Source organism: Cervus canadensis, chromosome 27 (genome assembly GCF_019320065.1).
Source record: "Cervus canadensis isolate Bull #8, Minnesota chromosome 27, ASM1932006v1, whole genome shotgun sequence".
Taxonomy (NCBI): domain Eukaryota; kingdom Metazoa; phylum Chordata; class Mammalia; order Artiodactyla; family Cervidae; genus Cervus; species Cervus canadensis.
Genome location: NC_057412.1, coordinates 20850043 through 20876962, shown reverse-complemented (window position 1 = coordinate 20876962; position 26920 = coordinate 20850043). Strand labels below are relative to the sequence as shown.

General features: G+C 37.3%; 1 protein-coding gene across 1 annotated transcript in view; it reads left to right on the top strand.

Annotated features, from left to right (window-relative positions):
- The first annotated feature begins 10273 nt into the window (after positions 1-10273).
- The window catches only part of LOC122428741 (multidrug resistance-associated protein 1-like), a 91148-nt gene continuing 74501 nt past the window's right edge, over positions 10274-26920 (top strand). The window contains exons 1-4 of the mRNA XM_043448826.1: positions 10274-10480; positions 17222-17283; positions 25701-25848; positions 26607-26749. Coding sequence (XP_043304761.1) covers positions 10418-10480; positions 17222-17283; positions 25701-25848; positions 26607-26749 — 416 coding nt within the window. The 5' untranslated portion in view covers positions 10274-10417. The remainder of the gene's footprint in view (positions 10481-17221; positions 17284-25700; positions 25849-26606; positions 26750-26920) is intronic.

Sequence of the window (26920 nt, the reverse complement as noted above, 5' to 3'; positions counted from 1 at the left end):
AGAAAGGTAAAGGATGGATTTGCAATTGCTAATGCTAGAGCTGGACAGCCCCCTGATTCTATATAGGAGCTGAATGTAATTGCTTATTTAACTTTTCGTGTAGAAAGAATAAAGGTCAAACCAATACCTTACAGCTTTTATAGACCTTTACTGATACTGTTTTTTATGGAATCATAAAATCGTCTTGAAATTAAATCAGAAAGTGTTATGGGCATAAGGGCAATACTTTATAATCATATGCTATACTTTTAATTGAAAAGTCATATTTGAAAGGTGTGCTCTAATTTTAATTCATGTTTTGCACACTGTTTTGTTCTATGATTAGCCTTTAATCATGAACAAGAACACCCAATAAGGCTTGTTTGATTTTTTCTAAGACTCCCTTGTCAGGTGAAATAGTCAAAATATTGTAGAGAATGTCAGCTAAAATGTATAATTCTATAGATAATCAAAAGCAATTGCTAGGCAAATTTGAAAAAAGTTAGGCCATATAAAGGATTTAATTGTTCTGGTCAAAATGCTTGAAAACATGGGCTCTGGAGAGCAGCTTGGATTCAAATGCTCTGCATAATTTGGAAGAAGCTTCTTAGATTTTCTGTGCCTCATTTTCCTCACCAATAAAATGAGGATCATTCTAATTTCTTTCTCACAAGTTTACTCTGAAATCATATGAGTACAAAGAAAGCTCTTTCAGAACATGTTTGGCATGTGGGAAGTACTAAATAAATTCAAATAATATTGTCATTATAATTTAATAAACAAATTAAAATTTTATAAATATATGTCTGAATTATTAAAATTTTACTGTATAATTTGGACCATTCATTTAAGGTAAGTTTGTCCTTTTTTCTTATTTAAATGTTTCATGCAAATCATCTTTCTTTATAAAATACAATGTTATCATCTTCCATTTAAATAGCATGACATTTGGGGTATATGTAATTAACTTGAAATGGATTTCAATTTTAAATCAGGATTTTATTCATTAGTCAGAATTAATTTCCTTAGACTTTTTTATGAATGACACATTCTGTTTCAACATACCAATATTTATATGCTTGATAATTAAAATATAGTTGTGAGTTTTATGCTTAACCGGAATAAATAGTTTAGAAAGCACAGCCTATGTATTTTTAAAAGGCTCTCTATTTAATATATTTCAGTTAATTCTATAGATACAACCACCCATGGGTTTTCTTCTAGTGCAAAAGTTTTCTAAAGCTGACTGACTTTAATAGGAACACTGGAGGCTCCCCTCTCCCCAGTGGTCTCATTCATGGAGACGGCTGCGCCTGTTTACATTAAGCAACTATCCATGAAGTCCTTACAATGTGACTTCGATTATATTGAAAAGCTATCAGTACTCCTGAAGTTAGTGAATGCATTTAATAAAACCCTACCATATACACTTATTTTGCAACTCAAGAAAATAATTCTAAAATTTTCTGATAAAAAGAAATCTGCCAAACTGTTAAATAGTGTTTTGAAACAAATGTAACAACCATGAGCTCTCATAGCAAAGTCTAGCCTACTAAAGAATAAAACATACTTGGATGCAATAATCACTAAAGTATTATCATGTTGGCATGAAAATGTATCAGTGAAAAAGAACAGAAAGTTCAGAAACATAAATTGTATATGATAACTTAAATATAAGGAAGTATATATCACTAAGTATTGGCAAAAGGGATAACATTTAATAAACAATGTTATGATAAATAACCATTTAGAAAAATAGATGCACATATTATAACATATTAGGAAATAAATTCCAAGCAGGTTAAAGGGTTAAATAAAAAAAATCAAGTCTTAAGGAAAGCCAATCCTCTCAAAAATCCTGCAAGATTTTTAATATTATTTGCATAGTGTGACTGGAAAAGCTTATCTCAAAGATGTTAAGTAACCTACCCAAGATCACTGTGCTAATTAGTGAAAGAGTAAGTGGTCAAATGCAAGTCTATTTTTTAAATGTAATCTTATTTATTTATTTCAGTGGTTTCTCTTGTTGCTTATTGCAGAGCAACAGGCTCTAGGGCTTCAATAGGTGTGACTGCCGGGCTCTAAAGCACAGGTTTAGTAATTGTAGTGTATGGAACTCAGCTGCTCCACAGCCTGTGGGGTCTTCCCAGACCAGGGATTGAACATGTGTCCCTTGCATTGATTGGCAGGTGGATTCTTACCACTGAGCCAGGAGGGAAGCCCACGCAAGTCTATTTAAATACAAAATCTATAATATTCCATTACAATTCTATACTAAGTGCTTGGAATGGTGCCTGGCATGTTTTGAACTAAACAAATTTATCATTGTTAGTTGTGTTTACATCATTGCAATCATTATTATCCATAGAATTAGAGGAGAGTTGCAAAATTGATGAAATAAATAAACCAGTTTAGAAATAAATATGACCTGGAAAAAAGGCAAGTTAGTAGTATACCTTTACATGATGTTGTCCAAGGTTTACCAAGAGCCATTCAAATTTTTAAACCTCCTGCTTTAGCGATTCTTGGTAATTTGTTTCAAGGAAGTAACAAAAAGTGGATAAGAATATTTTCTGCACAAAGGAAAAGCTCCTCTGTGACAGTAAAAATTTGAAAATCATCTAAAACTTGAAGAATTGACATTACTTCATTAATTAAATTTGCTGCGTTAGCACAATAGAATGGTAGGTTAATTATTTTAAGTGATAATTAAGTGATAATGCAGCAAAAGGAAGGACATAAATGTAATGTTGGTAAAAATGTAATTAATTGCAATAATTATGCTTACAGAGAAAATCACATACAGGGCTACCATCCCAAGAATAAAGAACTTCAGTGATTCTTTTCATTGCTTTCTTTTAAAAAAATATTTTTTATGTTTGTTCAATTCATAAAGCTGGGAGATAATATATTTAGGTAATTTGCTTAATATATTCATAAATATAATTATAATTTCCAAAGACACAGAGTATATTTGACATTTAAATTCAAATTAATGTGCTTTAATTATATTGTTTCAGCTCATTACAAAGGGATAAATTTAACATACTAAGTAATATATTTTCACTTTTTTCCAAATTAGAATAAAAATAATTTTTTGTTTAATCCTTGTATTTAATCTCTTTAATCCTTAAATTAATTCACAACTAATAATTAATCACTGGAGGAGGGTGAGAAACCATGTCTAAATTTTAGTAGGAATTTACTATGATTAAGGATAATCACTTCCATAGTCTTTGAAGAATCTAGAGGTTTTCTGATTTCTCTCGGTTCATTAATGTGCCATTTTTAAAACCTAATTAGTAAAACTCTTCCTTCTATATCTCATCCTTGTCCCATAAATTCATCTTGTTAATGTTAATGGGAAGATAATGACTGCATTCCTGTTTCATAACCACTACCTTTTCTTTAATAGATAAAATTTAATGGTGATTCTAAGTAGGAGAATATTGGCCCAGGAGGGGATAGGCAAAGAAGCAGAAATCCTACGCAACCTGTTGTGACTTCTTTTTCAAGCTTTCAAATACACATGATTTTATTGTCTCTATTCCAGGTACTTGAACAATATTAGTATTATTTTGAAATGATGTGTTTTTTAATAAACAAACCAATAAACCAAAACCTACCAATGTAACACTTTCTCTTATCTATTAGGTGTGTTGTTTTATACTTCTTTAGAGAGTTCCTTTAGATTTAGACAGAGGTTTTATTGTATCACTGTGGTGCCTACATAAAAAAAGACAACTAGAGTCAAACCAAATCAATTAATATGTTTCTTTTAAAATATTTAAATCTTTTTTCTTCTTTCTTTAGTTTTTAACTGGAGGGAAATTACCTTACAATGTGTTGGTTTCTGCCATACAACAACTCAAATCAGTCACAATATTACATATATCACCTCCCTCTTGGGCCTCCCTCCTTTCCCCCATGCCATCCCCGAGTTATCACAGAGCGCCAGACTGGTCTCCCTGTATTATATATCAGCTTCTCACTAGCTATCTATTTTACACATGATAGTCTGTGTATGTCAATGCTAGTTTCTCCTTTCGTCCCACTCTTTTCCTTACCCTAGTGTCCACAAGTCCTTTCTCTGTATCTGCATCTCCATTCCTTCCCTGCAAATAGATTCATCAATAACTTTTTTCTAGATTTGTGTGTTTGTGTGTGCGTGTTAATATACTATATTTGTTTTCTCTTTCTGACTAGCTTCACTTTGTATCAACAGGCTCTAAGTTCACCATTTATGTTGATGAACCAATTATATTTCTAAAATGTCTGTAGACTCAGATCCGACTTTAACAAGTCTTTCTTTGAATTAGAGTAGTTTGGTCCTCCTTGTCCACATAGCATCATCCACTGTGCCTCACCAAGAACTGTGGTGAGGTGGGCACTCTGAAAAGTGCCCCTGTTATCCCAGCTTTCTTCCAAACTGTTCCTAGTTTTCATGTCAAGATTTCCTTGAATATTACCAAATACTACCACATTCCTTCCTCTTCTTATACCTTAGGTATTTGCTGAATGACCTTTTTTCATTAGTGTCTTTTGCTGATCACCATAAATAAATTGCAACAAAACCATCCAAATCACTTTTCTTCTTCCCCTCATTATTTTTTCCCATAGCATTTATTGCCCCCGACATCAAAACATTTCCTCAATTTATGTATTTATTTTCTGTTCCCCAAACATGCTAAACTGTAAGTTTATGAAGCAAGATTTTTCTTCCCTTTCCACCTTCCCCCCCCCCTTTTTTTTTTACCCAAAACCTATCACGGTGCCTATCCCGTAATAGATATGCAATGAATAACTGATGAATGACTCAGTGACTATCCACCTAAACTATGGAAAATTCATAAAAGTATTCCTAGTTCCCTGGAATGAGAATGACAAGGTTTACACAGTGAGAAAGTGTACTTCTGCAGGAACACTCCTGTATGGTAACAACCCTGTCCCTTTTTGCTCACATCATCCTTCCTAGGTGTGTTAATATGAATGTGCACAAAAGCCACCACAGCTCTTGAGTTTAGGTACACTCTTTCCCTCCATTCTGAATACCTTGATTGTAAAACTGTTTCTGGCCAACTCTTGGCTTAGAGACTATATGTCTCTTTTCAAGTTATCTGTTTCCACAAAAATTCATGGGTTTGGTTGTGTGGGCTTAATTGGATACTGAATATGAACTGAACTGAACTGAACTGAATGTGAATATTTTACTATGCAACTGATGCATAATAAATGCACTATAAATATGAGCTATTATTAAGTTTTGAGGTACCCTGGGCTCTGTTCTAGCATCTTACATGGGTTTGACAAAAGTATTCAAATCTATCTGAAATGCATTATGTATGGAATGTCCAGAAAGAATCCCATGCAGGTATGTGGAATAAGATTCAGTAGGTGTGCATGTAGACGTGGTAAATGTGGACTTTATCCCACGTCTGCCTCCTTAGAAACCAAATAATGTTTCAGATGATGGTGGGGAGAGGAAAGCAGAGAAATAAAGAATATAGTACTGCAGGTATAGCAAACTTAGTCATGGGAAGCTTTGAAGTAATTTGCATCATAAAAGGGACTTCCGCAGTGGCGCAGTGGTAAAGAATCTGCCTGCAATGTAGGATCCACAAGAGACATGGGTTTGACCCGTGGGTTCAGAAGACCCCCTGGAGGATGGCATAGAGCTACCCACTGCAGTATTCTTGCCTGGAGAATCCCATGACAGAGGAGCCTGGCAGGCTGTAGTCTAAAGGGTTGCAGAGTAAGACAGGACTGAGGCAACTTAGCACACATGCACACACATCATAAAAGTATGAAAAACAGAGATGAATTCAGTTTTCTGCACTTATTATTCTGTCCAGTGTGTTCATCGCATTAAACCTGTGAGGCTTCACTAGCTAATCTGGAAAGAGGTGCCTACCCTGGTTGATTATTCTCTAATATTGCATCCTGTTCACTTACTTCATTGCACTATACATTTTGCAGTTATTTATTTATTCTTGGTGTACTAGTTTCTTCTTGTTTTTTCCCACTAGTATATAATTTGACAAGGACAGGAATGATTCATTATATTTCTGGCACCTACCAGAATGCCTAGTACAGGGAGGTACTAAATTAATGCTTGTTAAAAAAAATTAAATAAAGAGGAACATTCAGGAAAATATAGTGGAGATCTAAAGAAAAATTTTGTAAACTATTTGGAAATTCCTTTTTTGCTAACTTGTATGGATACAACTTTGGGATGGCAACAAAAATGATCACAAGCCCAGGATCTTCTATCCATGGGATTCTCCAGGCAAGAATACTGGAGTGGGTTGCCATGCTCTCCTCCAGGGGATCTTCCTGATCCAGGGATCAAATCCACGTTTCCGTCTCCCATGTCGCCAAGATTTGTAGATGGATTCTTTACTGCTGAGCCAAGGGGGAAGCCTCCCAAATGGGCAGACTTTTCAGCTTTTCTCTCAAGTTTGCAAATCAGCAGCAATGTAAGCTACCATGGGAGGGTATTAGATTGGTATAGTGGGGACAAAAAAGCACAAAGAATCCTGGATTCAAGGAAATCTGATATTTTCCCCCAGTTTTCCTTATGACTGTAATTTTGGGAAAGTCCTCAGACTTTCTCCAGACCTGGTCACCTCCTCTGTGACATGGGGGGCTTGGGATATATCCTGAGAACCCTGTGATCTTTGTTTTAATTTATAGCATTTAAAAAACATCTAATGAGTTTAATTAATTTTTACATTTACAGTTTTAATTTCTAATGTGACAAATATCAATAGAGCTATCCCACACACAAAAATGTTACTTGGGTACTCAATAATTTTCAAAAATTTAAAGAAGTCCTGAATCCAAAAAAAAAAAAAATAATTGAGAACACCTGATCTAAGAAAAATGCAATATCAGTCCTCAAAAAGAGATAGTCCTCCAAACACTGACTATGAGGCAGAGTTAGAGTTAGCCTACGCATTGTTCTCTAGGTGACTAGCTAAGTAATAATCATCACAATAATTTATGCCGTATTCATCACGTGTGCTTGCTGTTCTAAGTAATTTACTTGTAACATGATTGAATCACACAGTCCTTACAGCAAACCTATGAGAAAGGCCCTACTTTTCTAGTTTATAAATGAACCAGGAGGTGTTAATGATTTGCTGTAAATAGTGGTGCCAAGCCTGCATCTGTAGTCTTCCTTTAGAGTCTGTGTACTCAGTCCTATTCTGAGTTCCTGGTAAGTGTGGTGTGTGCATGGAGCAGAACATCACGCAGCAGTCAGAAACAATGGGTGGAATGTTACATAGCCTCACATAGGTAGATGCTGTACAAATCACATTAAATTAAAAAATACAGGGAGATGGAATAATAAAAAGTTATCATTTTTCAATAACTTTATAGGAAAATACTATTTGTATAGGGACTAATAAAAAGTTATTATTGTCCAATAACTTTAAAAGGAAAATACCATTTGTATATATATATTTGAAATAGATAAAATAGCACCATAGTGCTTTTAAGTATAAAGAAGTGTCTCAATACATGTGTAGAAGTTGAATTGAAAAGACATTATTTGTAACTCCAAATCAGTGACTTATGATGGGGAAAATAGTATAAATCAAAATAGAATAAAAATGGTACTTCACAAAATGATGATGATATGACATAAACTGAATAGTGTCATGAATTCAATTTTTAATACCAAGGTTAATGAGAGCAAAAAAAAAATATATATATATATATATATAAAACATCTCTTCCACCCCCAACATCCACCGTGAAGACATAATCTGCAGTCAGGAAAGATGAGTGACTTCTCACCCAGGATGACAAACATATCCCCAGAGAGTTATAGGAAACAGGCAGATTCCTTTCAGTTTTACTTTTAATCAGCCTCAGAGATGCTTTTTCTTTTTTTAAAGATTTTGTTGTTGTAGACCATTTCTTTTTTAAAGTCTTCACTGAATTTGTTACAATATTGGCTCTGTTTTTCATGTTTTGTTTTACTGGCCCTGAGGCTTGTGGGGTCTTAGTTCCGTGACCAGAATCAAACTGGCATCCCCTGCATTGGAAGGTGAAGGCTTAACCACTGGACCACCAGGGAAATCCCAACCTCGGAGGTTCTGACCCTGATCTATGATGCTTTCCACAATAAGAAAGGGTGAGGTACAGTGCCTGCAGAATGTAGGAAGTAGAGCAAAATCCCTGGAAGGATAAGAACTCTAGTGATGAATCTTTCTGGCAACCTAAAAAATTGAATATTGTGACATAAAATATGCCCCGCTCATTACTAAATCCCTAAGCCCTTATTTTCTACTTCTCTCTGATCTTCTTGTTGCTGGAAAAGGAAATGTTTATTTCCCAATTCAGCTAGCATGAGAATGCAGTGAGTCAGAATGCTAATTTTGTGGGAAGGTTTTGTTTATGCCAGGGTCATTTTATTTAACATTTTCTGTTTCCTTAGACAAATCAGAATGTTTCACTGAGTTTTCCTTAACTAAGCATTGAAGCAATGAAAACTGTAATTTCTTTCATAAAACAAAAACAAACAAACCAAAACCCCCATGCCTTCCCTTTCATTCAGTTCAGTTCAGTTCAGTCACTCAGTCTTATCATGTATCTCCTGCTGCAGAAACATGCCTTCCCTTTCATTAGTAGTCTTATCTTGTATCTCCTCCTGCCGAAACTTGTCAAGTTTAATTTTGTAATTTTGTGGGGCACCCAGAGATGTTTCTCTCAATCCCTTTTGGTAGGGGCTCCAGCACTCCAGTTCCCCAACACACCCTAAAGCCCTTTATAACTTTATTCCACTACCTTAGGGATTCCTCTTTCTCACCAATCCAGGAGCTGGGTCACTTTAAAGAGCTGAGTATTCATGGAAATCTGTCTGTTTCCTGTTGTTAGAACTACCCTTTCCTGAGGGAGTTAATTCCAACAGGAGGGAAGAAAATGTTGAGCCTGATTTAGTTCTAGGCCTTGCTTTTTTTGTCTTCCCCCTCTGTGGTACAGGTTCAAGTTCCTTCTTTCCTTGTAGCTAAAAACCAGGAGCTATCTCTTTAAGAAGAGAGTGACTTTTCTGATTAGACTTCAAAGAATAAATGGTTTAAAAGTGCAGATGGGGAAAGGGTCCCTCAGGCTGAGGCTGATGAGTAAAAGATGTCCACAAGTTGATAGGTGAATTTGTTGAAAAGTCCTGGAAGATGTGAAACAAGATTTCTAAATCCTGAACTTTGACTTCAGTTCTTCAGAGACACATTTACAGTGAAATCTACAACTTCCTCTTTCCATGGCGTCTGACAAATACAGTCTGAAGACAGGAAGAAAGCCACATAAATGGTGTTCTAAACATTCTCCAGCACTTTAACTCCATGAGGTATCATTTGGTCTATGCCTTATGTAGACACTGTTGTAGATCCACTCTGTGGGCAGGCTAAAACTCCCCCTACATAACATCTTTGAACCACTTTTTCCAGGATGCTGTTTTTTCTTTCTCTAAATACTCAATTCTTTCTTCTACTTGTAACATTAATTTCAAGAAGCAGACAGAATATTTCTTGGTTCTGAAACATAATACCCACTCTTGTAAAATTATCACATTTCCTTATCCTTATCTCCATTATACAGAATTCTTAAAGTTAGTCCCTCTTCTGTCATTTCAAGTTCTAAGCTAATCAAAACAAAATATTTCATTAGACCAATGACACATCTCATGGAAAGGGATTTGTTGCATAAACCAATACGTCTTTATACAGGGTTCATGATCCATGAGTATTTATTAAATGTCAAAATGCCATCCTTAATTTTCATATCTCCCTTTATATGTCATGTATTATATTTCACTTAGTTTTTTGCTAACCTTAGTTACTACGAAGTAATTCCATTTATTACATAGCCTTATGATTAATTTGAAAAGTAAAATTTAGATTCCCTATACTGTCATTGTTTCTTAATACTAAGAGAAGCATTTCATTAGTTTTTTTTTTTTTTTAAGTTTCTAATCTTAAAGCCCTTGCAGTTAAATTCTCTCTAAAATTTTAGTGACACCTGTTCTCCTTAACAGTTTTCTGTAAGGGACAGATATTAACATTCTGTTTGCAAACACAGAAATGTCACCCCAGGGAGGAAGGAGCTTTGAGTTTCTGTTATAAAGGGACACATTTCCTAACAGTGTAACCCTGGAAACTGAGAAGTGAGAATTAGAGTCCAGTACACGTTCCCCAGAAGGCAGAGATATTTGGATTCTACGGAAGGTCCCACTTCCCACCGGGCCCCTCCCTTCCTCCCTCTTTCCAGCCGCCGCCCAGGCGGGGCGGGTAGGGCTGGGCGGCCGCCGACACGCCCGGGCAGGGCGCTCGCGTCCTTCCACCTTCCAGACGCCGGATTGACAGTCCCCGCAGAAAGGGAGCTGACAGCCCGGACTATCCCCGCTTCCCGTCGCCGGGAGTCGGCGTGGACCATGTTTTCCATCCTGGGGAGATGGGGCGCGAGCGGCTTCTACCAGCGGGTCACCGAGGCGCAGGTAAAGCTCTCCGGTGGAGGTGGGAGAGACGGGGCGGTTTTCGGGCCAATCTGGGGACGAAGGGATGGCTGAGGAGCTGAGGTCTGGGATGAGGTGAAACTTCACCGAACACGACCTCAGTCCAGGTGGCTGCTGAAGGAGCGAAAGAGGCGTCTTTGCAGGGATAAGTGCCCCCCCGCCCCCGTAAACAGAAACGAGCTTCTGAGAAAAGGATGAATGGACCTGACTTCCGCTGCAGGAGGGGATGGAATTCTACAACCAGTGGTAGAGCCCAATAAAACCGCAGGAAGAGACCCGGGGTAAATAACCTCTGTCAACTGACATGATATTGAGAACCCGAGGCTTGGGGCAAATCCAGAAACTGCGGACATTTGACCGACCGTGCCTCGCTGGCCCGGCACTCTATCCCTGCCCCCACGCTGTGATAACAGGTGCTTCTACAATGGAAGTCATGTGCATGAACTCCGCGGTTGGATGCCGGCGTTTGTACTAAGCCGCCTCAGTCGTGTCCTCTGACGGACTCTCTGCGACCCCGTAGACTGTACCCTGCCAGGCTCCTCTGTCCATGGAATTCTCCAAGCAAGAATCCTGGACTGGGTTGCCATTTCCTTCTCCAAGGGAGCTTCCCGACCCAGGGATGGAACCCACCTCTCTTGCATCTCCTACATTGGCAGGCTGGTTCTTTACCACTAGCCCCACCTGGGAAATCCAATTTCCTAAAAATATCTTACTTGTTTTACCTCTCATCACTACACAAGACAGGTCTTAGAAATAGGCCTAACACACTTAGATCTGTAGTACTTTAAAAGGAAGAAAAAAAATTTCAGATACAGAGGATCTTGTTCTCATCCTGGCTTTTGTTAGTAACTCCAACTGTCAAATAAATAAGACAGTCTATTAATTACATATGAAACTATAAATTTCTTTAAAAGTAGGGCAAATTATATGTACTCTTTTAAATCTATAAAATATAGGTATTGAATAAGTCACTTAAAAAGTGCAAGAGCTTCACTAGGACAATATACCGTTTGTGTTTTTGTTTGTTTGTTTTTTTAACCTTAGACATGTCAGGCTTAATCAGGCAAACTGGTTTAACACTGTCAGTCTAACCTCAGAGGTGTCCAAAGGCAGTGAGTTACAAATAGGTGTAACTTATACAAACAGGTGTAACTTATACAAACAGGTGAAATTATAAACTCAAACAATTTCTTCACCCCAAATGTGAGTGGACTCTTCCTTTAAGTTTCCAACCATGTTTATTTCCTTGACTATTACTCAACATCAATAGCTTTTTGGACCAAGAATCCATTTAGAAAAGATTGAAAATACTCATTTAGATAGCATTTTCTGTTTGTTACTTCTATGACACCAAGTTTTTTGGGTTTTGTTTTTTAAGTTGATGGCTTTCAGGCATGTTGAAAACCTTGTATGATTATATTTCATTACTTAGACTACATTTTTAGCCTAGTAGATCTCAGATAAAAATCCCAGCCTAACCTATAAGCCAAGAACATGACTTTCTGATTGAGTTTCTAGGGCTGGCATAAATAGATGTATAAATAAAAAACCTCTTAAAAATTTTATTGGTGGTGATTAGCATTAATTCATTTACATATTTATTCATGTAAAACATTTTATGAGCTGGACCCTGGAAATATTAAATATTAAAGAGGAGACACATTACTTTGCTAGCAAAGATCCATCTAGTCAAAGCTATGGTTTTTCCAGTAGTCATGTATGGATGTGAGAGTTGGACTATAAAGAAAGCTGAGCACTGAAGTATTGATGCTTTTGAACTGTGGTGTTGGAGAAGACTCTTAAGAGTCCCTTGAACTGCAAGGAGATCCAAGCAGTCCATCCTAAAGAAAATCAGTCCTGAATATTCATTGGAAGGACTGATGCTGAAGCTGAAACTCCAATGCTTTGGCCACCTGATGCGAAGAGCTGACTCATTGGAAAAGACCCTGATTCTGGGAAAGATTGAAGGCGGGAAGAGAAGGGGATGACAGAGGATGAGATGGTTGGATGACATCACCAACTCAATGGACACGAGTTTGAGTAAACTCTGGGAGTTGGTGATGGACAGGGAGGCCTGGCGTGCTGCAGTCCATGGGGTCGAAAAGAGTCGGACACGACTGAGCAACTGAACTGAACTGAACTGAAACATAGTAGTTTCTACCCTCCAGAGAAGAGAAGTTTGGAAGGAAAAAGTACCTGTAGGCAAATTATTGGATAGTCAGGTAAGAGTGAATTCAGGGAGGACAGAGCTGAAGAGCCTTTACATCTCACGTAAGGAATTTGTTGAGTTTGCTCTGGTAACACAGAACACAAAATTGAGACTTGGAGGTAGGGATGGGAGGAGAGGAATCACTAACAGCGATACATCCCTCCAGATAATTCAAGCACAAGTAAGATTTAGCCAGCAGAAGTGAAGTACAAGGAAATGGACAAGAAGAAAGGGGTTTCTAAGTAGCAGCAGACAGTAACAGCACGTAACAGGTAGAGCTGAGGGTGTAGAATTATGACCTGAAAATAGAATGAACTTACTGGGTTCAATTCAATGTCTTATGCTTCTCAGTTGGAGGATCTTGGGCAAGTTTATTTTTTAAACTCTGGGCCTTTGTTTCCTCTTCTGTAAAATGGGGTTGACAAAAATATTCCCACCACAAAGACACATTATATTTAATAATACATATATTAACAACAGAATCTGGCACATAATAAGCAATTGAAAAGCCTAAGTTCTAAAAAGCGCTAAGTCCCTTTTGCTTTCTAGATGGTTTTCCTTCTCTGTAAGACTTCTGTATAGGCATTTTTCCATATCTTCCTTCAGTCTTCCCAGGATCATTCTCTAATACCCACAAAGGAAGTTCCTGAAGTTAGGTGTTATTAGATTTTGTTAACTATAGCAGTCACACAAACCACATCCTCAGGAGGCTGCATCTCAGGGTTGAACCCAAAGAAGATTGCCAGCAACATGTTTCACTAAATCCTGGACCCAGGTTATGCTGTGGGCTAGACTTCTTGCTCCTCCATCATAATACAAAAATAACAGGACCACCATTCAAATGAAAATTGCACATCAGATCTCCTGGAGGAGGGAATGGCAACCCACACCAGTACTCTTGCCTGGAGAATCCCACGGACAGAGGAGCCTGGTGGGCTACAGTCCATGGGGTCGCACAGAGTCAGACATGACTTAAGCGACTTCGCACAGCCAGCAGCACAGAATTAATATTAAGGCGTGTTTACTGGATGCCTAGTATATACCCAGTGCTAGATAAGCACAAAGATAATAAAATGGCTTAGAAACAAAAGCCTGTAATAGGCTGGGGGAGATAAAAGAAATGGGAAATCATTTGATATCAGGTCTGCAGAGGAAGTGGTGTCAGCGAGAACAGGTGAGTTGAAAGGACTACAAAATGTCCAGTGGAGAGGATGGGAGTGAATTCACTCTCTGAAGGAAACTCACAGAATTGTCATATCCTGGTTTTCAGCATAGATGTTGCTTTGCAGCAATATGTTGATAATAAACTCAGTGAGACCCATGCTATGAATTCAGTAATTATTTACTGAGAAGCCATTTTTATATTCTTGGTACTTGGTAAGATTTAATTACCTCTACTAGATATTTTGCCTGCCTGGTATTTCTTCTGGGAGGTAAATGTGCTTGGAATTCACTGTAATAACTTCAATATAAGATGCCTGGCCTTCATCTAATGAGGCTGTTTATTTACCAGAGTACTCAAAGAACCTTGTATAAGATGCTTTAACATGCAAAGTGAACCTAGACCAGATGTCAAATACCCAGTCCTTGGCCTGCGAAAGTAACCTTGCCTACTAGCTCTGCAAGACTTTGGCCTTGGAAAGAAAACTTTTTTATTTAGCTGATGATTCCCTGGCCCAGCTGGATCATGGCCTCAACTGGGTTAGCTTGACCAATCTCTGCTGAGCTCTTTCAGATATGTACTGTCAGCTGGAGAGTTGGCTGGTGGCTGGATAATGTAGAACCAATATCCTCATATGTCGGGCAGTCTTCAAGCTGTTGGTCAGGATGATAGGCTGTCAGATGAGCACCTCGTTTCTAGTCCATGTGGTCTATTACCCTCTAGGAGGCTAGCTTGGGCTCAGTCACATGGTGCACTCAGGGTTCCAAGCAGAGCAAGCCTTTTGAAGCTTAGAGTTGGAGCTCTCTTCGCATCACTCCTGTTGCATTCTCATAATCAAAACGAGAAACAATGCTAGCCCAGATTCAAAGAGTGGGAAATAGAATCAGTCTCTTGATGGGAAAAGCTGCAAAGTATTTGCAGCCATTTGCAGTTGGGCACAGAAATATATGTATTTTTGATGTGAATATGATCTTCACATCGGTGGCCAGTTATCAAATTGGCAACTCCCTATAAAATAAAATGTGACCACTGAGTTAATCAGAGAGTTTTCACACATTTTCCTCACTGATATATGTACTAATTTTCCAAATAATGTGTTTGATAGCAAGATTTATGACAACATTATAGTTCACTTGTTGGCATGGTTGTTTTGGGCTTTTTATTTATCACCTAGTAATGTGATAAATGTTTTACGTTTGTTGGAGCATTTATTTCTTGAAACAACAGTGGAAGGATATATAGCAACTTGTTAAAATATAGCTGACCCTTGAATAACACGGAGGTAAAAGGTGTCAAATCTCCTCAAAATAAAAAATCTGCATGTAATTTATAGTCAGCCTTTCATGTATGTGGGATTCCCAGGTGTCTCAGTGGTAAAGAATTCGTCTGCCAATGCAAGAGACACAGGAGATGCAGGTTTGGTCCCTGGGTCAGAAAGTTCCCCTGGATAAAGAAATGTCAACCGACTTCAATATTCTTGCCAGGGAAATCCCATGGACAGAGGAACCTAGAGGACTACAGTCCATGGGGTTGCAAAGAACTGAACACACACACATGCTCATTCCATATATGTGGTTCCTCCATATCTAAAGTTCCTCAGCCATGGGTTCAACCAATCCATGATTGTGTGGTACTAAGAAAAAACCCAAATATAAGTGGACTCACGCAGTTCAAACCCATGTGTATATATATGTATATATATAGTTGTTGTTTAGTCGATATGGTTGTTGTTTAATCGATAAGTTGTATCTGACTCTTTGCGATCCCATGGACTATAGCCTGCCAGGCTCCCCTGTCCATGGGATTTTCCAAGCAAGAATGCTGGAGTGGGTTGCCATTTCCTTCTTCATATATATATGTATACACACACACACACACACACACACACACACACACGCAATGATTTATAGTGTATAATTTGCTATAACTCAGAGAACAGATTTGGAGTGAGTATTATGCTTTCTCATCTTTAATCAGAATATTTTGCTGTGAAAAATGAAAATCTCTCAGTTGTCTCCCACTCTTTATAACCCCACGAACTGTAGCCTGCCAGGTTCTTCTGTCCATGGAATTCTCCAGGCAAGAATACTGGAGTGGGTAGCCATCCCCTTCTCCAGGGGATCTTTCCAACCCAGGGATTGGATCCAGGTCTCCAACATTGCAGATGGATTCTTTACTGTCTGAGCCAGCAGGGAAGCCCAAGAATACTGGAGTGAGTAGCCTATCTCTTCTCCAGCGAATCTTCCCAACCCGGGAATCAAACTGGGGTCTCCTGCATTGCAGATGGATTCTTTAGTCGCTAAATCTTCTCTGACTTTTTGTGACTCCATGGACTGTAGCCCACCAGGCTCTTCTGTCCATGGGGTTTCCCAGGCAAGGAATATTGGAGTAGGTTGCCATTTCCTACTCCAAGAATATTTTGCTGTTCAGAATGAAATATTGTTTTATTCCTCTAGAATAAGAAGTTTTTTTTAAATGTGATAAACAGTTCATGAATATGAAATCAGAATGAGATTAGAGAGGATTAATGCAAAATTGTTAAATATGGGACAATTTCTAACAGTGAAATTTAATTTTGTGATTAGTTTAACTTTGTAAAAATAGAGATTGATGCTGACCTTAAAAAAATGTAAGATTATTGCCTTTGAGACCTTCTCTTTTAAACCCCTCTTCTTTTGGTCAAACTTATCAGGTCAATGGAAAGAGTATTATGGAAGTACTATAACCTTCCCAAATAATATATAATTGTGATAATATGTAATTATGTATGTATATATGCATTTATACAAATTATGTAATTAACCGTTTACACAGAAGTGATTAAACCAAATGCCTATTATAGTCTACTATTTTTCTATTTATCAGAAGAAAGATAAAGATGTTTTTCACTTAGTAATTAAATATTTTAAATTTAGCTTATATTGTGCATATATGTAAGCTAAATTATGTATTTACATATATGCATGTATATACATACATATATACACAGTCATTTTAGTTTGAGAAGCTATATATATATATATTTATACATATACATATATATACATGTGTGGTGATTCATATGTAGAGAGAGACAGAGAGAAAAAGAAGAAATAATAGGAAATTTAGGAATAGTTTTCCTTTTCTACATGGTTTCTTGCTATGTAAAAGCCATAATATTAGAAGAAATCTTAACTTTCCTCTAATACATTGTCCAAGGATATCTTAATTGTATTACTTGAAAATTATATTATCAACATAGCTGAAATATAAATGATTTCATGTTTGCTTTCCACTTGCTGACAAAGATATTTCAAACGTAAAAAAAGGCATTTTCTCCATACACTAGCTGTTATTTATTTATTTATTTTAGAGATGCAGTCCAGAGAAAAGTGCTTCATTCTTCAGTAAGATGACCTATTCCTGGTTTAGCAGGTAAGAATTTTACTAATTCATCTGTGGTGTAACACACTGAGGAAATTTCTGAGTGAAATGACACTTACATGTTATTCCTTTAATCTAAGCATGTATATTTTTACAAAATAACTTTGCAAAGGTTTTCTTCTCATATGATTTATTCCAAAAACATCACAAATAGTAACGTACAAAATAGGTCCACAGATAAGACTGTGAATACTCCTGCAATATGGCTGCCTATTTATAGTATTTCTAGCCCTATTAGCACTAGGAAGGGAAAATGAATATATACATATACATATACACATACATATACATATATATGGGGTTTCCCTGGTGGCTCCGTGGTAAAGAATCTGCCTGGAGTGCAAGAGACCTGGGTTCAATCCCTGAGTTTGGAAGATCTCCTGGAGGAGGGCATGGAAACCCACTCTAGTACTCTTGCCTGGAGAATTCCATGGACAGAAGAGCCTAGTGGGTTACAGTCCATAGGGTCACACACAGTTGGACACGTCTGAAGTGACTAAGAAGCAGCCGCAGATGTATATATACACATATATGTTTAATCATCATGTATCTGCTATTTAATTTTACCTATTTTGTATATTTTATTTCATGTAATTTCCCCCTAAGTCCTATGAGATAGGCATTTACAGATGAGGACATTTGAGGCTCAAGGAGAGGGAAGCCAGTAGGCTTGCTATCTAGGTAGGAGGTACCCAGGTAGGAGGAGCAGACTGACCTGATGTTAGAAGTCAGTTTGAGTTCAGGTTTCATGCTTTCTTTGTTCTGTTTTGTTATTCTACTTTTGACTGGAAATGCTCTCATTTATACTTATCTATGTAGTGTAGCAGTAGTCACTCAGTCGTGTCTGACTCTTGCAACCCCATAGACTATATCTCACCAGGCTCCTCTATCCATAGAATTCTCCAGGCAAGATTACTGGTGGTGGTGGTTTAGTTGCTAAGTCATGTCCGACTCTTGTGACCCCATGGACTGAGAACCCACCAGGCTCCTCTATCCATGGGATTTTCCAGGCAAGAATACTGGAGTGGGTTGCCATTTCCTTCTCCAGGGGATCTTCCCGACCCAGAACTCAAACCTAGGTCTCCTGTATTACCGCCACATTCTTTACTGACTGAGCTACAAGGGAAACTCAAGAATACTGGAGTGGGTTGCTCAAATGGTAAGGAATCTGCCTGCAACGCAGGAGACCTGGATTTGATCCCTGGGTCAGCCAATCCTCTGGAGAAGGAAATGGCAAGAATATTGGAGTGGGTTGCCATTTCCTTCTCCAGAGGATTGGCTGACCCAGGGATCAAATCCAGGTCTCTGGCCTTGCAGGCAGATTCCTTAACATCTGAGCCACCTATTCTGCTTTTTGCTGAAAATTCTCTCATTTATACTTATTTATACTCCTACTGAGGAGAAGGCAATGGCACCTCACTCCAGTACTCTTGCCTGGAGAATCCCATGGACGGAGGAGCCTGGTAGCCTACAGTCCATGGGGTCGCGAAGAGTCGGACATGACTGAGCGATTTCACTTTCACTTTTCACTTTCATGCACTGGAGAAGGAAATGGCAGCCCACTCCAGTATTCTTGCCTGGAGAGTCCCAGGGACGGGAGCCTGGTGGGCTGTCATCTACGGGGTCACACAGAGTTGGACACGACTGACTTGACTTAGCAGCAGCAGCATACTCCTATTGAAACACACACACAATCATTTTGTAAGGCATATAATGTGGTTTATCTTATAGAATAATGTATAATATGTGATAGGGTCTTTAACACAAGAATTAAATCATATTGAATGAGAAGAGTTCATTTTTTCTAATTTTATACATTCAACAAGTTTCTCTATGTTTTCTTTTCTCCTATAGCAGAATGTTTATGATAATATGAAACTAAGTTTATTATTTTAACTTAATGCCCCTTGCTTTATAGTTGGTAGAAACAAAATTGCCCAATTTGATCTACAAATATCAGGTTAAGCAAAAAATTCATTTGGATTTTTCTGTAAGATAGTATGGAAAAATCTGAATGAACTTTTTGGCCAACCCAATGTGTTTTTAAGAGTCGGTGAATGCTTTTATAAAAAAAAGTTTTTTGCATGCTAGATGTCCTACATTATGCTAACCTTTCAAAATGCAGCGATAAATGATCTAGATCTTGTCTTCCAGGAATTCATAATAGAATTAAAAAGATTAAAAAGTACACAATCAATTACCCAAAAAGGCAGTCTAAGCATGATAGAGAAACACAATTTTCAGAAATGTCATTTAACCAAGTTTGCACAACTGGGAATGTTTCACAAGTGATTAATGCCTTAACCCAACATTTAAAAAGTATAGAGGTGAGCCAAAGTGGCATTCCCAGTTGAGCAAACACCATTTACAAATCATGGAGGCAGGGGAGAACTGACCCTTCCATGTTGGTATGTCAAGAGATCAAGTTGAAAGGACAGATCAGTAAGAGTTCTCTAGGATATCCTGAAGATAGTGAGAAGCCACTAAAGGATTTTAAATAGAGAATGACATACGATTTGCACTTCAGAAAATCACCTGTGCAATTCTGTGGATATATGTAGGAGACGAAAATGGAGAGAGACTGGTCAGGAGGCACTTTGGATATCCTGGTAGATTTATGGTTACCACCTGAACCATAGTAATGATAAAGATGATGAGCAGGAAAGAATACATTCAAGAGCTTTTTAAGAGAAAGAGTTGATTGGAAGAGGAAATTGAAGAACTGGGGAAAGTGTTGAATAATGTTGGGTTTCTGGGTCAGATAACTGAGAGTTTCAGATATTGTGAAAATTTGTGAAAGCAGTTTAGCAAGGTTTCAATTTCTGGTGCCTGACTCACCCCCATTAAAAAAAACCTTACATGTGTTGGAGATGTAGACCTCAGACTTACAGACGTGGATTTGAGACTCATTGACTGTAGATCTGTAATCATGAATGTCATTGAGATCAAGCAGGAGAGTCTATTTAACAAACAATGTATTGGGAATCCTTAGTATTTAAACAGTAAGAGGAGGCAGAGTCTACAAAGGAAGCTAAGTATTCAGAATGTAAGAGACAAACCAAAGAAAGAGTGTGACTGGAAGCTAGGGAAACTGTCAAAAAAGGAGAAAAAGGTAAGTGACCAATAGGGCCATATACTGAAAATTAAAATAAGAAATGAACATTCTCCATTGAATTTGGCAATGTAAAAATTATTGGTGATATTCATGAAAGCTGTTGAAGTAGAAAACTGATATACTTGATAAGCAAATAATTGGGCAGAAGTTGAATTATGATAAAAAATTCTAAGTTATACAAATCTGTGAATCATTTAAAGAGGATTGCAGAAATTTTATGACAATATGCTATATTAAATTATGCACTAGAAAAAATAAAGTTTAAATGGAAACTATGTAAATGTGGACTATTTATAGTTAATGATTTTGGTTTTTCAAATTTGTGTATGTTTAGATATGTTTTTCAAACCTGAGTTCCGTCTCATCCATGAGTTAAGAATAAGAGTGATGTCCACACTGGTTTTAAAATTTTCAGACTGTCATTTTTAAGTCACAAGCTAACAGAATTTAAATGGTGCAAATAATTTTAAGTAAATGTACTTTAAAAACTTTTATTATCAAACTATATGCATTTTGGCAAATGAAAACAATGTGCATTTATGTTAAATATTACAAACATAATTTTAGGAGGCATGAAGTATGAAGCTGAAATTAAATTTAATATCAAATAAAACAGCAGAATTTAAAATATAGCAACTCAATATCTTGAAGTCTATATTTTAGATCAAACAACCAATAAGCTATAATTTTTGAATATCACATTTATTTTCTGTTTTTCTCTCACATGTCAGAACTAGATAGGAAATATTTTCATGGCATGCCATTATCTGAAGCTATCATTGGCATTAAACTAATGTGGTTGCTTATCTGGTGATGAAACAATTGCAGCTGAATCATAGCTATTGTTAAGAGAATGTCTCTTTCAAGACACTGGTTAATTGTGTTCTCAGATCTATTCTTTGAGTTACAGAATGAAATCAGAAATTATTTCCTAGGCTGAATTCAAGCTCCCCTAATTATATGAATAATTTGATTAAAATGTGCTCAGATGATGCAAATGATTAGGAAATTATATGCTTATGAGCCATAATTCCTAAGGCAGTAGCTGTCTAGATCATGTTGATGATTAATAATTATGAAGATTTTATTAGCAAATATAATCTGTCATCAGTGTATAATAATCATGGTCATAGAATGATCCCCTTGACATACATGGAAAAATCTAGTTAACATTTTTATAGTTCACAATTGAATTATTTTAACTGGGGTTACACTATTCAATCTGTCCTACCTTTTCCTCACATATTAGTAAAATTTGTACATTACCTGACTTTGTCTCATCCTAAGATTTTTGTACCAACTGACACCTTGCCTTTTCCCATTCCATAATCACCCCTTTCCAGAAATGTTTAAACAGATGATTAGCAATAATGAGGGCTTCCTTTGTGGCTCAGATGGTAAAGAATCTGCCTGCAATGTGGGAGACCCAGGTTCGATCCCTGGGTCAGAATGTTATCCCCTGGAGAAGGGAATGGCTACCCACTCCAGTATTCTTGCCTGCAGACTCTCCTGGACAGAGAAGCCTGGTGGGCTGCAGTCCATAGCGTCACAAAAAAATCAGAAACGACTGAAGTGATTTAGCACACACAGCACAGCAATAATGAAATTGACAGTGCTGCCATATACTTTCCAAGTATTTCGATTATTACTCATCTGCAAAACGTATATTTCATCTCACCCTGTTAGCCAACTGCCACTGGTTTACTACCATTAATATCAGTTGGATAGGATATTTATGCACACTTGTTAATGTTAAATACACTCAAGATTCTCTCTAATGTAACAAAAATGAATACACAGTGGAAATATTACATTTAATGACACTGTCTGCCTTTGGGTAAGTAAGTACTGGTGTATATCACATTTAAAAACCTGTGACCAGTCCCTAGAGTTCCTGCTTGTTTAACAGTCGATAAAAATGATTGCTTTATTTGCTTTAGGGAGTTGTCCTTTGAAAAAAGTATAACAGTCTATAAAAAACCAAGATGCTTGTATGTACCTTTATTATTGCTTAAGGACTAAAGTCCACAAGTTTGTGGGATCTAGTGCATTTTATTGTTGGGAGAGTCAACTATTGGTCCAAGAAGCTTCCCAAAAGCTGCTTCAGCAGTTGATTTAAAGAAGCACCTCTTCCTCTTCTCCTGGATTCTTATGTGTAAAAGTTAGACTCAGAAGAGAGCAAAAGAGGTGGAACACGCACACACCTGGTAAAAGGGAAGTCACAGCTGAGCCCAAGTTCACCACAATCAATTCAGCTTAAGTGTCGCTTTTAGATGCTTCTTTATTTGGAGACTCAGCATGAAAGCCAGGGGTCACTTATCCCCATGAACCAAGACCGCTGAGTTTTGCACAGTTCTACCTCAAAATGCTGAGGCAGTAAATGTTATTAAAAATGCTTTTGTGAAAATCAATGCAATCTTATTTTGAAAACGAATATTTATTTTGTGGAATGGAATAGAAGAACTTAATATGACATTAAAGTAGTTTATTGCTTAATATGTTTTTAAAAGTGCACTGCAGAAAAATGTCCAGCATATTGAGCCAACAGAAACATGATTACAGAAGGTCCTTTCTTAGTGCATTTAAGCTTTTTTGTTAAATATGAATTGTAATATGATATTAGGTAGTGTGTAATAAAAGTGAAATTGAATCCAGTGAAGACTGGTTACCACGGGATTTAAATCCATTCCGGGGTCAATCAATTCAGATTGTTCAGTAACAATGGCAATGAAAGCAATTCCAATTTGGGGCAGTGTAACACTTTGTTATAGTCTCTTGGACTAAAATACTTTATAATGAAAAGAACTGAAGCTATAGAGTCAGAAGGCCCGGGTTTAAATGGAAGTTTAGTTTCTCACTGAACAAGTCACGTCATCAGGCTCAAAACTGAGTGTATCTGAACTATATCACTTAGGAGTGCTTCACATAACAGAATACTCAAATAATAATAGCTTAAACAGATAGATTAAAAAAATTTTTTTTTATGTTATCAGGTAGTATACCAGCCTATATCATGCTTCTTCTATCCAGGATTCTTCTATCTTTCCACTCCATCCTTAGTATTTGGATATTCACCCGAATAGCCAAGGCAAAGATGGCTTCTCCATTTCAGACCATCATGTCTTCAGAACAGGAAGGAGGAAAGCTCAGGAAAAAGGAGACAAACATTTTTCTCATTTTGAAGTTTTGTGTCTCCTTTTCTTTTTACTTTTAAAATTTTTTGTGAGGCTGGTGGGATCTCAGATCCCCCTTCAGGGGTTGAACCCTGGTCACAGTAGTGAAAGCCTGGAATCCTAACCACTAGGACACCAGGGAACTCCCTGTTTTGTGTCATCTTTTGAAATAGAGAGTTATCTTCAGTAGATTTTTTAAATAGATTTTTTAGCTTTGACGTGAAAGTATTAGTCGTTTAGTCGTGTCCGGCTCTTTACAGCCCCATGGATTATAGCCTCTGTCCATGGAATTCTCCAGGCAAGAATACTGGAGTGAGTAGCCAGTCCCTTCTCTAGGGGATCTTCCCAACCCAGGGATTGAACCCAGGTCTCCCACATTGCAGGCAGATTCTTCCATCTGAGCCACAGCCTTAATTAACTTATTAATGCCAAGCAAATAGTAATGAGATTACAGGGACATGTTACTTTGCCAACAAAGGTTTGCCTAGTCAAGGCTATGGTTTTTTCCAGTAGTCATGTATGGATGTGAGAGTTGGACTATAAAGAAAGCTGAGCACCGAAGTATTGATGCTTTTGAACTGTGGTGTTGGAGAAGACTCTTGAGAGTCCCTTGGACTGCAAGGAGATCCAAGCAGTCCATCCTAAAGGAAATCAGTCCCGAATGTTCATTGAAATGACTGATGTTGAAGCTGAAACTCCAACACTTTGGCCACCTGATATGAAGAGCTGACTCATTTGAAAAGACCCTGATGCTGGGAAAGATTGAAGGCGGGAGGAAAAGGGGACGACAGAGGATGAGATGGTTGGATGGCATCACCGACTCAATAAACATGAGTTTGAGTAAACTCCGGGAGTTGGTGATGGACAGGGAGGCCTGGCGTGCTGCAGTCCATGGGGTAAAAAAGAGTTGGACACGATTGAGCAACTGAACTGAACTACAGAGACTGATTTAGACCAATCATGGTTCATAACTCTGTGGTTGGAATATGGACTTACTGTGAGCTCAAGAGATTTTCAACTGAATAAATATCAAATTCTAGTCAGTAGGAAGATGATGAGGCAGAAGGAATGGATGTAAGATAAATATAAATCATTGTCTGCAATAATAACATTTGTGGTATAACTAGACCATGCACTTTAGTTTTCCTGGGACAAGCCCAGTTTAGACCTATTGTTCTTGCATAATTACTCACAATGTACTCTGGAGCAAGCTCTTTGAATGGAGAAATGTAGAATTACTAAGAGGCTGGCAGTATCTTAAGGCTTCAGCTCCAAAACGGCTCTGTCATATTGACTCATGTTCTGTTGGTCAAAGTAAGTCATATGTGGCCAAGACCCAAGTGTATGCAGCAGATACAGGTTCTTCACTTGGACACTCTGTAAAGTCAAGTGTCAAAGGGTCTATATAGTCCCAGCAGAGGACAGATTCATTTCTCTTTTCACACAAGCTTAAAAATCAAATGTGGGTTTTGGCGTGAATATCACTGTGAATATTAGCTATTTAAGTTCCAGTAAGGGAGGTAAGGGTGGGTTTTGCTGGTGGCTCAGTGGTAAAGAATCCGCCTGCCAATGCAGGAGATGCGGGTTCAGTCCCTGGGTCTGGAGGATTCCCTGGAGAAGGAAATGGCAACCCACTCCAGTATTCTGGCCTGGGAAATCCCATGGACAGAGGAGCCAGGTGAGCTACAGTCCATGGGGTTGCAAACAAGTTGAACATGACCAAAGTAACTAAACAATAGTAAAGGGAAATAGAGGAGGTGGGTGTCTCCAGGATGAGATGAGTAAATGCGATTAGTGTTTCACTGAATAATTGGATATCTAAACAGCCCTTTTAAAAGCTACGTGTAAATCCATGGCTGATTCATGTGTATGGCAAAAACCACTACAATATTGTAATTAGCCTCCAACTAATAAAAATAAATGAAAAAAAGTTACAAAGGATTATTATATATTATTGAACTTCAGGATAGAGTTGTTATGATTTTTCAAACACACACTCTAGTGAGTCCAACCTGATCAATAAGATAATTTATAAATCAAGAAGTGAAACGAATATATGCAGGTTACTTTTAACGATTGTTGGTTTTGATGAATTGTTTTCCTTACTCTTTCATTTTTAGAATAATTATTTTAGGCTATAAGAAACCTTTGGAAAGAGAGGATCTTTTTGAACTTAATGAAAGCGATTCCTCCTATAGTGTGTGTCCCATCTTTGAGAAACAGTGGAGGAAAGAAGTTTTAAGGACTCAAGAGAGGCAAAAAGTAAAGGTAATTATTAAATCCTTAGTACTTAACTGTATAACTTGTTCCAAAATATGAGATATTATTATTAATATAGAAAATCCTTTAAATATGTTAAATAACATGTCATTTCCCTAACAATACTAGCTGTTATTAAAGCTAATTTCTGTCATCAAATTATTCAGGAGCTCTTTAAAGCTCAGGAGCAAGTGTGTTATATGTATATAATTTGGGGCTTCTCACTAGTATCCTTCCACATCCATTGTTGCAAAGATAGTTTCCATATCCCAGAGTATCATATCTATTGGTCAAAGTAAGTCATGTAGTGGCCAAGGCCAAGACTTATGGGGGGCAAGAGTAGGTTCTTCATATGTAGCATCATGCGTGCGCGCGCGCGCACACACACACACACACACATGCGAATATATATATATACATGTATACATATATATATCATGTATGTATATATAGTCTTTAGACTTCTTAAAAAGAAAATATAATTTGAAGATAAAAACTGTATTAGTGAAACAGTTTCAAAACTCACAAAAGTGATTTAAAAAATGGTTTCTTTTTCCGTTTATGCCATATGGTATGAATAACACCAAGTGGTTTGGCACCATTCTATGCCAATAATAGGGACCATGTTTTTAAGTTTAATCGAACTTATTCCTTTCATATTGCTTTTTTAACTTTGGAGTACATTGCTAATTTTATGATTTTATATATATTTTATGGATTAGTTCTGTTCTCTTTTCTCATTGCTTTTGTTTTCCTTAATTATATAGTCATCTTTTCATAAAGAGCCACACACCAGGAAGCCATCTCTACTCCGGGCATTGTGGAACACTTTTAAGTTTGTCCTGATTCAGGTTGCTTTATTCAAAGTATTGGCTGATGTTTTGTCCTTCACTAGCCCACTCATAATGAAGTAAGTTGAAGTCTTTTTTTTTTTTTTTTCCTTTCCCATGAGTACCTGATAAGGAAGTTTACTGTTTCACTTTAAAAATGTACTAAAAAAGAGTGGGGTGGGTTCATATTACAGATTTTATTTAGGATACAGGCATTCTATTAAGTTTGCTTGTGATATGAATGTGAATTA